At 42.0% G+C, this 14,224-nt stretch overlaps 1 protein-coding gene across 2 annotated transcripts in view; it reads right to left on the bottom strand.

The window, feature by feature from the left end:
* ADGRG7 (adhesion G protein-coupled receptor G7) overlaps positions 1 to 9,377 on the bottom strand; it is a 90,385-nt gene extending 81,008 nt beyond the window's left edge. For both annotated transcript variants that reach the window (XM_063957362.1, XM_063957363.1), the window contains exons 1-2: positions 9,054 to 9,377; positions 2,460 to 2,535 (exon numbers count right to left, since the gene is read on the bottom strand). In XM_063957362.1, coding sequence (XP_063813432.1) covers positions 2,460 to 2,535; positions 9,054 to 9,303 — 326 coding nt within the window. In that variant the 5' untranslated portion in view covers positions 9,304 to 9,377. The remainder of the gene's footprint in view (positions 1 to 2,459; positions 2,536 to 9,053) is intronic.
* Between the last annotated feature and the right edge of the window lie 4,847 nt (positions 9,378 to 14,224).

Raw genomic sequence — 14,224 nt, 5'->3', positions numbered from 1 at the left:
ATTTCGTGTCGTCTGCGAAAATTGATACCATGCTCTCTAGACCTACTGTTAGGTCGTTAATGAAAATGTTGAACAAAAGTGGTCCAAGTACAGACCCTTGTGGCACACCACTTAGTACTTTAGTCCAATTTGAAAATGATCAATTGACCACAACGTGCTGCCCCCTATTATCTAACCAATTACTGACCCAAGTGCATATTGTGGTCCCTAGCCCTATTTCTTGTAGCTTGCAGATAAGACACACGTGTGGTACAGTGTCGAAAGCTTTGGCAAAGTCTAAAAAAATTATATCCACCTCCTTACCCTGATCCAGGTTCGCACTTACTGTTTCATAAAAGCCAAGTAAGTTGGTCTGACATGATCTGTCCTTCACAAATCCATGTTGCTTCCTTTTAATGACCTTATTTGCTTCATGGAACTTTTGAATACTGTCCTTTAGAATACCTTCCAATACTTTGCCCACTACAGATGTAAGACTAACTGGTCTATAATTACCTGGTTCAGCTTTGCTCCCCTTTTTAAATATTGGCACTACCTCCGCAATACGCCAGTCTTTGGGAACCATACCCAATTTAACCGAATCCATGAAGATCAAAAATAGAGGTCTTGCTAGTTCAGCGTGCAGCTCCATAAGAACCCTCGGGTGAATTTCATCAGGACCAGGTGACTTATTAATCTTTAACTTTTTAATCGGTCACAGACTACCTCCTCCCATAAATAAGCATTTAGCAGTGGGACATTATCTTTGTTGAGATTTTGTGTTAGACCCAGCATTTGGTCCTCTCTGGTAAATACCGTTGAAAAAAACTTGTTTAGTTTGTTTGCTATGTCATTATAATTTTTATCTATACTCTCCTTCTATAGTCTCTTGCTGTTGATGTACTTAAATGTGACTTATATCACATGCATAAAATAATCAGAGTGTACCGGTACAAGGCTTAATATCCAGAGGCTAGTTATAATTGTAAGCACTTGTGAGCACTGTGTCCATAACCTGGATAAGAGTTATTTTACCAGCAGGCATTGATTTCTCTTATTCACAGGTAAATTCCAACAGTGATCTTAAGTGTTAGTGCAATCATCTGTAATTCTTCACAGTTTACAGGACCACTGGGGAGATTATAGGGTGAGCGCCTGCTGCCGAGATGCTGTCTTTAAACCGGACGTTCATGTTATTGCCCCTTGATAATGGTCCCTACCAGCACAATCTCTGAGAGACACAAACAGCAGATCCCACTAATGCATTTTGCTGCATTCCTGGAGCTTTGTGAAAGAGCCGCCTCCTATAGTATATGAGCGCAGTATCTTATTTTTGGTGTTTATAGTGATTTTCCTAAGTTGTGGAAAACTTAAGTGTGCGTCTAAAGGCACACAAAGAGTCTGCTGCAAGTCTGCATATACAGTATAGTTACTTTACTATTGTACATTTTATGATCTATAGAATAAAACAAATATATATTAGTGCCTGGATAATTTAATAAGCATGATTTTTAAATGCCAACCAGTTGTCTCTGCTTTATTTTGTAGATGTGTTTTTATAGTATTAAGAAGGCTCTATGTGGAGAATGTAACTGATAGGGCACTTTATGACATTTTTTACTAAGTGTAAACCCAGTGCCTGTATTACAGAAATGCAGTTATCAAGTTGATAATGATGATTGGCTGCATATTTGCTCTAGAGCAGTGGTTCTCAAACTGTGTGCTGTGGCACCCTGGGGTGCCTTGAGACACTTGCAGGGGTGCCCTGAGTTGGTGATCCAGGACCAATTCATATAATTTCTGGTCAATGTAATAGGCAAAACCATATGTGTACAAGCAGAAGCAACTCTTGTCCCTCACTACACAAATGGACCTAAGGATGACATACTGTATAATGCCAATTTACTTGATTTAAAAAAACAAATCTAAATTACTCAATAAGAAACTTTTGGCCTAGTGGTGTCATGAAAGATATTATGATACTCTAGGGCACCGTGATTAAAAAAAGTTTGGGAACCACTGCTCTAGAGGCATCTATCAATCGTATTTAAGATTAAACTTATCTTCAGATGTGTGTAATTAAACTATAGATGTGGAATTATAATTGTACAGACAGATGTTGTACAAAATAGCTATGTATTGAATGTGGACATTCATAATGTCAACATGGATATAATGTTGAAATTGCCAGATTGTGAATATCGCTTTTTTTGCTGAACCCTAACTGCAGCCTAATAATACTAAAATGGTCTGTCAACATTCTGGCTGTTGACATCATGACAATGTCGACAGTATGTAAATGTCACATTCTGAATATCAATGTTCTGAATGTTGATATAATGACTGCATACCATACATACAAATGGGCAATATATATTTTCAACTAACTAGTTGGTAGTTAGTATTAAAATGTTGGATAACCTTGACTTAAGGAAACCAAAAAATGGGGGGAAAAAATTATAGATTCTTATATTACTTACAATTCTTTTCGGTTATAACCATTTGTTCCCGGGAGAGTAGCTGCAATGGTTATCAGGACAATCAGTGCTGGAAGTCCTAAAGGCAGAGCACAGGAAATTGGTAATGTATTACGTTTCTAATTTGCAATGCAAATTTATTTATCATTAATCAACAATTAAATGCTGAGGAAAAATCAAATGATATTTTTTTTTAGGTACAAAAGATAGATGTAAATTAAAGGGTATAATCACAATTGATGTTAACACAGCTACTGAATGAGCCATTCGTTTCCTTAGGTCTTACTGCTGACATCTGTTTTAGTAGAATGTATTCAAAATCCATAGGTTAAATGCCATTAATATGGTTATTCAGGTGTCAATTGGAGAAAGGTAAGTAAGATTACTCGCCCATTCTGAGTATGATTAGACTTATTCAGATGGTTGATGACTGCGGCCATTGCCACTGATGGTTGTGATGGTGAGTCGTCCCTGTGTCTTTGGACACAGCATTCAGATCCGCAATGCCGACAGGAGGCTTCTTTTCTCCTCAGACGTCTCCTGCACAATTGGCATATTAGTTGTACGGTATTACACAGCCAAATGTGCAAGACTGTACAACTATGAATCAGTTCCTATCTACAGACTGGTCTAATTATATTTATGTCTGTCTCAAGCTGATAAATAATGTAACAGCCAGGGCATTCTTTTTGTATAGGCTCAATGGGCACTTGACCAAGGGCCCCATGAGTATTAGGGCCCTATGATGATAGCTAAGGGTCCCCTCTTCCCAGGGTTACCAGATTTATTTAAAATCGGACCTGGGGAACCGAAGACATCTGACTTCAAAGCAGGGGTCCTCATTCGAGCCTGTTAATTTCTCTTCCTAGCGAGATATCTCAGGTCTGACTTAGAGTTTGTCTGAGGGTATACTCCAAAAGCTGTGATTCTCCCCTTTCAGGCAACACAGGCAGCTTGTCTCTACTATGCACAGAACCAGAGATATCATCCCTGCTCCAGCTCCAAATGACTGGTATGCAGTTTTATATATTTGTCTGAGGATTACTCTGGCTCCTGAAATCTGATCCCCAAATCCCCAGTACCTCCTGAAAGGTGGGACTCTCTAGTTTTTTATACCATTGAAATCTAAGAAATCTATTTCCAGGACTGGAGATAGCTACAGTCAAGCAAGCTGCCTTCCCACCGGAAAATTATGAATATTAAGCCCACTCCACTATCCACCCCTCCACTGCGTATTAAACATCCCCTTCCAGGGGCGGATTGGTCTACCAGGAAACCATGACAGATTCTGATGGGCTGGTCCCATACCCACCTCAGCCAGGCCGATTCACACTCCGGCTGGGCTGGCTCACACTGCTTCCAGTATTTGCGGGTCATTGGAATGCAATCCAGAAGTTAGGCTAGCGGGCTCTTCCAGGTGCCGCTAGCCGTGAACAGTGGCGAAGCTGTTCTACCAATGAGGGACCTGGAAAAAGTTAACCAGCCCAGCAGCATCCTCTCTCTGGCCTTGGCCAAAGGTCTCTTCAATGAGCCCAGCCCAGGAGCAGCAGCACATCGATGGTCGGAGCCAGGTTCACTACACCCGCCACCACCCCAGCTCCCGCACTCTCACTGAACTGGCCAGAGCGGCAACCTCTGAGAAGTGATCCTGCCCTCTTAACAGACCCCTTCCCCTTAACAGACCACACCCCCAATAGGGCTGCTTCCATAAATTCCCCAGGTTGGTGTTTGATCCCAATCCGCCACTGCCCCCATCCACACTGGAAGTCATGTACTGGAGCCCCTTCATTCAGCCTAATGTCCACTTCTACAGTTTAGAGTTCTCCCTCCTGCCCCATCTCCCACCATCTGTGCAGTAAAGGAGTAATTAGAAGAAAACAGAATACCCCCTACCGCCCGTGGGACATCAAAGCTGATAGCACCCCCCACCCCTACCACTGAATGATGGGTTGGGGCCCCAGTGCATTGCTTTGCCCAGGGGCCTACACAGCTGTTAAGATGGCCCTTGTTACAGCTGTAGTCTATAAGGTTGCAGCTGTCTCTTAGTATTGTATAAAGTAATGAGCAATTTCAATATGAAATACTGCAAGAAAGAAGATCCCATTTTACTTGGGCAAAACAATAAATCTGGAGGTGCTTGTATTTACAATTACATCATAGTTAAAGTATTGTCTGCACTGGAACACCAAAATATTATTGATCATAGTAAAACCATTATAACTGATAAGTTATCTTGAAAAACTCTGTTCAGGTAAGTCACTATTACTAAGTAATTAAATAAAGAGATAAATAAAATCCCCCACATTCCTTTTCTGTATGTGCAATCAATAAAAATCCAAGAATTTGATCCAAGATCTGCAGCAGGATGTAATGCCGCCAGAGCCCGGCAGCCGTACGGGATGGTGACTGAACTCATACTTTTTTTTAAAGGGCCAATCACTTATGAGGCAAAACCATGTAAGTGATTGCCCCTTTAAAAAACTGTCCGAGTTTGGCCGCCTTTCAGCACAGCCGCCAGACTCGGGCGGCATAACATCCCGCCGTTGGTGTTAATCTGAAGATTAATAAAATAGAAACATTTAATGATAAAATAAAATCAAAATATATTAAACACAATATAAATACTGTATTCTTTAGCCAATATATATTGTTTATTCAATTTGTGCAAAGATTGTACAGTGTAAAGGCTGTAAACAGGTGATGTCTCTTAGTCCTAATTAATCTAGTGTAACATTAGCCAAGTTCTGACTGCATTTAGAGAAGTGGTTCTCAAACTCGGTCCTCAGGACCCCAAACAGCTCACGTTTTCCAGGTCACTTAGCAGGTGCATATGTGAACTCATTACTCGCTGACACATATTAAAAGATCCACAGTTGAAGCTAATTACTTCACTTGCGACTCAGTGAGGAGACCTGAAAAACATGAACTGTTTGGGGTCTTGAGAACCGAGTTTGAAAACGTATGATTTAGAGAAAAAGAATCTACAATTGTTAATGTTGACTTCTGTTGCTGGTATTGTGGTAAATCCTCACACTTTGCACCAGAGGCGCCGATTCCCCGAGGCCCGAGCACCCACGGAAAATGAGAAGCACCCATGGAACCAGCCGCTGCCACAGTAACTTTACCGCTAGTCCCCTGCAGCCCTGCAGTGGATTGAGATGCGCTGGTGGCTGCGGAATCACTTCCGTCCATTGCAGTATAAAAACCACCCACCAAAAATGGCCGCCACCAAAGAGGAGACAGACGCTAGAGGTCACATTTGACCTATAGTGTCTGTCTCCTTGGCGGCAGGCATTTTAAGAGGCTTGTTACACTGCAATGAACAGAAGCACTTCCGCAGCTCCCAGCGCATCTCAATCCACTGCAGGGGCTGCAGGGGTGAGCGGTAAAGTTACTGATGCTTCCCAAACTTTACTTGATTACTTCACATTAATCCTCCACAGCAGCCATCATCTACATTATCACAGTCCACAAGCTGCTGCTCGCTCAGCACAAGTAGCTCCTTATTCTGGATACAATAATGTCACTCAATCACACACACTTTAAAACATACAGTTTAGAGCTTCGTAATGTTTTGAAATAATATTACATTGGGAAAAAGCGGTTAATATTCACAGGTATCTTTCATCACTGGTTGTAAATTTTCTGGCTTATTATGATCCTTTGGACAAGAGAACTGTATGGAAAACATTACTTTAAAAGTTTGCAGTTTTGGTACTTTGACTGTATTATTATATTACTATATTTAATACTATATTTTTACTCTCACATATGCACATACAGTATGTACTAAGCCTTGAAGAATGATAGCAGTAAACTTACCGATTACCCACCCTCCCAAACTTTACTTGGGAGACCCCTGGCAATGCGCAGTAGACCCCTGGAAATGCGCATCAAACCCTGGCAATGCACAGGAGACCCCTGACAACAGACAGGTAATTTAAAAGTAATTAGAAGCCTTACTGTGTGGCATCATTTGTAAGGGGCATTATTGTGTGTGGGCATAAAATGGTGTCAGGGCCTTAAATGTACCGTATGTGGCAGAATATGTCATTGGCATTACAGTGTGTGGCATAAAGCATAATGGGTGTTATGGTGTGTAGCATAACGTGTAATAAACATTACGGTGTGTGGCATAATGTGTTATAGGCATTACGGTGTGTGGCATATTGCATAATGGGCATTATGGTGTGTTGCATAATGTGTAATGGGCATTACGGTGTGTGGCATAATGTGTAAAGGGCATTACAGTGTGTGAATATTGCATAATGGGCAATAAGGTGTGTTGCATAATGTGTAATAGGCATTACGGTGTGTGGCATATTGTGTAATGGGCATTACGGTGTGTTGTGTAATGGCCATTACTGTATGTTGCATAATGTGTAACGGGCATTACGGTGTGTGGAATAATGTGTAATGGGCATTACGGTGTGTTGTATAATGTGTAATAGGCATTACGGTGTGTTGCATAATGTGTAATGGGCATTACGGTGTGTGGCATAATGTGTAATGGGCATTAGTCACTGCCGCGGCCGCCCGTTCATTCCCGCTGCCACCTCCTGCCAAGCACCCACCAACAAAAACACAAATCGGCACCTATGCCTTGCACAAGTGTTATTTATCCAGTTAACTGCCAAAAAATTTTTTCACAAAAACTGCTCAGAAATTGTTGGGGTATTTGTATGGGTGAATTACATGAAGAACATGTATTTAAACTTATCCAAAATGATTTTATAAAATGAATAAATAAATATTTTTAAAATATATTTTTTAAACATCCGAACACAGTGTTCACAAGATAAGCCCTATAGCACATTTTTACGCAGTACAGGGTCCTACAGGACGTACTAGGAGCCAGAGTCCTGTGTGCGCCTCAGCCAATAATCAAATGATATTGGCTGAGGTGCACACAGGACTCTGAATCACACCACGTCCTCCAGGAAACCGCCCATTCCTTGGTGCCCGTCTCCCTAGGCAATCACTCCTAGCGCCTCCTGAGACTTCCCTCCTACCTGCCCACCAGCGTGCTGCTCCAGCCTCCAAGACAGGTATGAGATTCAAACTGTCTCCATCTCCTGGAGATTCAGAAGCGCTGGAGCGGCGGCCAAAGACGTGCCAGCTGTCAAAATACCGACAGTGGCTTCCTGGCCGTTAGTATGCTGACAGCATGCCGGCAGCGGGGTGAGTGCTAGAAAGCCCCTTGCATGCTCGCTGCACTCTCCATGCTGAGGGCACGGTGGCTCGCTGCGCTTGCCACAGGTTTTATACTTCCTCTATGGGAGAATAGCCTGGTTCGCCGGTTTTCTGGCGGCAGCATTTCACCGCCTGTCGGGATTCCGGCATCAGCATTGTGACTCCCAGAATCCCAACAGGCAGTCTCCAGATTACCTCCACTATGTACATATACTGTACTGCTAGCAACCATAGATGTGCATCATTACCATGCACACTGATAGCAGTCACATAACACGGGTGCTGCTGGGCAAAGCACTGGGTACTGCATCTCTGGGTGCAAGTTTCTGTGTGCTACTTCTCTACAAAGGGCATTGGTAGGTAGGATAAAGATTAATACTGTACCTTTCTGATAAAAGGGCCATGCCATTGGGTATGAGACTAATGGTGGGTAAACACTAGGTGATGCGACCTTCTCCTAGCACTGCATAAGCTACTACCTGACACCCACCCCCAACACTATCCAAACTGCTGCCTGCCTTTACCCCCCCATCCCCCCTCTGCCCACAGCACTACACCAGTTGGCTATGTGAGATCAAGGCAATGCATTTACAAGCATTATCAGTATGTAAAATATGAATATGATTTGCCATACTGTATGTGTAGGGCATGTAAGGTGGTTTAATGCTATATGGGGAGGAATATGGAGAGCTCAAAGGCATAAATTGTGATAGAACCCAGAAACAGTGAAGTAGGACCAACATATTTTTCTGCTTAGTGTGATGACTTGAACATCAGATCATCACAATTGTAACATCTGAAACCATTGGTAACCATTGCGACTATCAAGTCTTTAATTTCCCCTCAGATGAGCAGCCCCCAGGTACATCATGTGGGGCTCGGTGGGGTTAATCTACATTTTCCAGGTGTCTGCTCCCCTGTGCAGCAGATGGGTCAGGGTCCTGCCATGCTGAATGATCAGCAGTGATCGGCAGCAAGGCAGACACTGGTTGAGTGTGCAGGGAAGCAGAGGGGCTGGGAGATCCCTCTGTGATTGTGGCTGCAGAAAGATTCTCTTCCAGCAGCCGGCCACTCCGTGTTTCTCAATGGTCGCATCGTTTGCGACCAGGACAAATAACGTACAGTCTGGTGTGACCATGCCGGGCTAGTGGTTAATAACAATAAAGTGTATGTACAGTAACACTGCATGTTTAGTGGTGCAGTGTAGTAGCTGCTAGTGATGTAATGAACTGGTGCCAGACCATCACTTCTGATCGGCCTCTTGACCTGTGAAGGACACTATTTAAATTTTTAGTTTTAAATGGGGAAAATGTTACATTTCACAGTCACTATACTTGTCTGAGTTTCTGTTTGAAAATAGAAAGTTTTGCCAAATCCAAGTACAAGTTGATAATAATGATTTACCCCATCCAATTGAGAGTGCGCTCTTCATGAAGTGTTCTGGCAAGGAAGGAGTGAACCAAATAAAGCGGATACAAAACTCAGCTCCCAGCATTGTTGTGAATACAAATGTTGTGAGGAGAAAGTAGTGCTGTAAAGCAGCCAGGGCGGTACACATCCCCTCATTATTTCTCATTTCCAAATCGGTTAAAAACACTTCGTTTTCTGAATCATTGCTGATGATATTGTCTGTATCCATGTGTGAGATTTCCATTGCAGCAATAAAGATTATGTAGAAGACCAGCAAAGATGTGCAGAGACTTATCAGAATCCATGAAACAGGTTTTTTGTTCCTGAAAATACATGAAAGTCACAAATAAGTTCATATTGTATTGTGAATCATTAACATACTGTAGAAAATGATAATTAGTACTGTATTTAGCATCCCATTCTCTAAATTACAGTATAAGGGTAGTAGTAGACACTAAGAAATGCCTTTGTAATGCTGGGGATACACGCTAGACGACACATCGGCTGAGCAAACAGCCAATACATCACAAGGTGGTCTGCAGCTGTACACACCCGATATGTCTGTGAATGGCATCATTCATAGACATATCCCATTGGCTGTGCAGCACAACCAATAACTGATAAAACTACAGATATATTGGCATATCTGACTGTGTGTATGGGGAGTCTGCCGACCGCTTATACACTGGCTGCAGGTACCGATTGGGTGCACTGGGTGCAACTCACTGTGTGCTAATTCTCTACAAAGGGCACTGGTAGGTAGGATAAGGATTAATACCTTTCTGATAAAGGGACCATGCCATTGGGTATAAGACTAAAGGTGGGTACACACTAGGTAAGGCATTCCCAACCACGGTCCTCAAGGCACACTAACAGTGCAGGTTTTAGTGATATCCAGGCTTCAGCACAGATGACTTAATTAATTGCTCAGTTATTTTGATTTAACCATCTGTGCTGCAGCCTGGATATCACTAAAACCTGCACTGTTGGTGTGCCTTGAGGACCGTGGTTCAGAATGCCTGCACTAGGCTATGTGCTCCGTGAGCAACATCACCTAGTGTGTTCCCTATTGGCCCGGACTGCCTGACAGCGGGCATATACACTGTGCGATATTGCAGCTTCCCCCCCCTACATACAAAGTAAGGTACGTTAACACACCTCTATTCTGCCTCTTTAGTGGAATATATGCCTCAATATCTATACAGGCTGAGTCATATTCCATTTTACTGCACATGCACAGTACAAAAAAACAAATAGAATTCTGTGATTCTCTGCTGTAGTCTTACAAACAATTCTTCATGATCTACATAAAGGTGGTAATTCTGAGTTGATCGCAGCAGGAACTTTGTAAGCAGTTGGGCAAAACCATGTGCACTGCAGAGGAGGCAGATATAACATGTGCAGAGAGAGTTAGATTTGGGTGGGGTGTGTTCAATCTGCAATCTAAATTGCAGTGTAAAAATAAAGCAGCCAGTATTTACCCTGCACAGAAACAAAATAACCCACCCAAATCTAACTCTCTCATCACATGTTATATCTGCCTCCCCTACAGTGCACATGGGCCCTCATTCCGAGTTGTTCGCTCGCTAGCTGCTTTTCGCAGCAGTACACACGCTAAGCCGCCGCCCTCTGGGAGTGTATCTTAGCTTAGCAGAATTGCGAACGAAGTATTCGCAATATTGCGAAAAGACTTCTCCGTGCAGTTTCTGAGTAGCTCGAGACTTACTCTTCCACTACGATCAGTTCAGTGCTTGTCGTTCCTGGTTTGACGTCACAAACACAACCAGCATTCGCCCAGACACTCCCCCGTTTCTTCAGCCACTCCCACGTTTTTCCCAGAAACGGCAGCGCTTTTTCACACACTCCCATAAAACGGCCAGTTTCCGCCCAGAAACACCCACTTCCTGTCAATCAAACTCCGATCACCAGAACGAAGAAAAAACCTCGTAATGGCGTGAGTAAAATACCAAACTTCTTAGCAAATTTACTTGGCGCAGTCGCAGTGCGAACATTGCGCATGCACAATTAGCGGAAAATCGCTGCGATGCGAAGAAAATTACCGAGCGAACAACTCGGAATGAGGGCCATGGTTTTGCCCAACTGCTAACAAAATTACTGCTGCGATCAACTCAGAATTACCCCCAATGTGAAAAAGGGGAAGGAAAGGAGTAATAGAAAGAGTGTACTATATTGCAGCTCAGTAAAGCATTGTATTATTTCATTTCCATAGAATTTAGCACAATTTTTCAATTTCTGCTCAAATAAACATGAACTTTTCCCATTCCTCACCAAAATACTCCCTGACTGCTTTTTTATTTTGCTTATGCTGGGTTATTAAGAGTTGACTTTTTTATTTTTAATTCTTCCAGCTGGATAGCTCCGCTTAATTGGACAGATGTCATGTAATGTGTGGCTAAGAGCAGACCCAGTGTTGTGAAAGGCCACTAAGGCAATGGTTTGGAATGCAGTACTATCATGCAGTCCTTTTTTATCATCCTAACACATTCTGCATATCTACTGTACAAGCAGAAACGTGCAGCTCTCTTAGCAATATTTTGCAAGGGCACATAATAAATAAAGACATTCTTTCTTCACTGCACTTACCTTGCTCGGACTGCATGCTCAGGGCGGGTGGTATAGAATCTAGTTTAAAAACAAAGATAAATGTTATTCTATACTACCAAATATATACAGTTTGTTGAATGGTTTATTCTTTTATTTTAACTTTTTAAACTGATCATTAACTTGGGTCATCTCCTGCTCTTTTGCAGTGTTACAGGTTGTTTCCGTTATACTTATCAATTCTCCCAGAGTTGGCAAATATGGTTTACATGTAAAATAGCATCTTTTAGAGAACCTATGAACCATCCTGACAGCAGACATTATCAAGGCTGGAATAAATTAAAAGGTTCCAGGAAAGAATAAGAGATGGCTCTATTAAGCCTGATGAATGTTAGTCTATGAGTCTGTGGCAATTTTTAAAACGCCTTGAGTCCTGTTGGAGAAAGAGCGCTATATAAATACATTTATAATTATTATTTTTATTATTATTTTTACCTTTATGTCATTTAGTTATGGGAGTATGTATAATAGATGTTAATTTAGGTGACAGATTGTAGAGCCAATAGGATTTATAGTAATTTTTGGGGGAGGGCAGGGGGGTTGGGTTGTAGGAATTTTTAATATACTGGCTTATCTGGTGAATGGACTCTTTGTCGCTGATGTTTTGGCCAGGGAAAAACATTGCATTTCTTAACTTGAGTGCTTGTGCTTTTATTTACTGTCTTTCTCTGCTCTACTGTTTTTCTTCCTTCATCTGCTTGCATTATATTTTCTGCCTTTATGTTAACTGTATTGTTATTGCAAATTCTCTCTAGTCTGTGTCCTTTTTCCCTGCTTTTCTTTCCATTATTCTGTCTCTTTTTCCCCTATCCTTATTCTTGATGCTATTACTTCAGTATTCCCTGTCCACATAGCCTTGTGAGAATGCCCACCCACTTTCTCTAGGGGGGTGGCAGCTCAAAACAGCAGGCCTGTGACCTTTGCAGTAGCATACCAGCAGACACCCATTTCTTCTTTTAGTAGGCCCATTACCCCACGTGGAGCTGAGAGAAATCTATATTATATATAAAACATCTGAAATGTGTTTTATTTATGGCGATCCCTCAACTGCAATGTATGAGACAATACCTTTTATTCCAATCCCCATAATGTTTATTTTCATATAGATCTTTTTTTTATGTTGTGCTTCCCTATCACAGACTGCATACAGTACCTCTATCCTTCCAAACATTTGACCACTCCATACTAGAGGTCCCCTTTGGGCTTCTCTAGGAGACTGTGGGTTGGTCATCTTGGAGACTGAATGAGACTTTACTTCAAATTCCCCAAATCCAAGATTTGGTTAACTCTAAACTTCAAGATCATCTTACTGTTTATTCCCAGGGGAGAGTAATATGTCTATGAATTGGGAGGCCCATAAGGCAGTTATCCAAGAAGATATCATTCAATATGCATCCTGCTTTTCTGACTACTAGCATTGCTAGTTTAGACAGAGAACACAAATGCACACACTCCAAATGAGTGCTCACCCAGCTATCCCAGAAGCGGGCTGACCTGCATTCCCTCATGGCTGCACATATTGAGTTAAACTTGTACTAAGTTAATCAAAACATTTTTTGAGAAAGTAATAAAGCTCAGCTCACACCCTTTTGGCTAACAAACTTCGAGCCTCCCAGGCCATTTACTCCATTAAGATGCCATAGGGCATCTAATCTACAACCCCAAGCAAATCAATAACACAGTATATCACTACAGAACAACATGGTAACCCAGTCACAACAGTATGGTCCCCCTGGTTTCTAACACAATCTCCTGGACTCTGCTGACTTCTTAGTTTTCATTCCCTTTCTTCCTTTCCCTCCTTCTTGCTTTTTTCTTCTTCTAAACTAAAATGAAAACTTGGATGTAGGCCAAAATATTTTGAATTTCTCTAAGTATGTCTTGTTATATTTTCATTTGTTCTTATTATGTTTGTTAGATATGCTCCATGTAGTCTATATATATATTAGAGATGAGCGCCTGAAATTTTTCGGGTTTTGTGTTTTGGTTTTGGGTTCGGTTCCGCGGCCGTGTTTTGGGTTCGAACGCGTTTTGGCAAAACCTCACCGAATTATTTTTGTCGGATTCGGGTGTGTTTTGGATTCGGGTGTTTTTTTCCAAAAACACTAAAAAACAGCTTAAATCATAGAATTTGGGGGTCATTTTGATCCCAAAGTATTATTAACCTCAAAAAACATAATTTACACTCATTTTCAGTCTATTCTGAATACCTCACACCTCACAATATTATTTTTAGTCCTAAAATTTGCACCGAGGTCGCTGTGTGAGTAAGATAAGCGACCCTAGTGGCCGACACAAACACCGGGCCCATCTAGGAGTGGCACTGCAGTGTCACGCAGGATGTCCCTTCCAAAAAACCCTCCCCAAACAGCACATGACGCAAAGAAAAAAAGAGGCGCAATGAGGTAGCTGTGTGAGTAAGATTAGCGACCCTAGTGGCCGACACAAACACCGGGCACATCTAGGAGTGGCACTGCAGTGTCACGCAGGATGTCCCTTCCAAAAAACCCTCCCCAAACAGCACATGACGCAAAGAAAAAAAG

Source organism: Pseudophryne corroboree, chromosome 2 (assembly GCF_028390025.1).
Source record: "Pseudophryne corroboree isolate aPseCor3 chromosome 2, aPseCor3.hap2, whole genome shotgun sequence".
Taxonomy (NCBI): Eukaryota; Metazoa; Chordata; class Amphibia; order Anura; family Myobatrachidae; genus Pseudophryne; species Pseudophryne corroboree.
The sequence above is the reverse complement of the archived record's forward strand: the minus strand, read 5'-3'. Positions and strand labels throughout refer to the sequence as shown.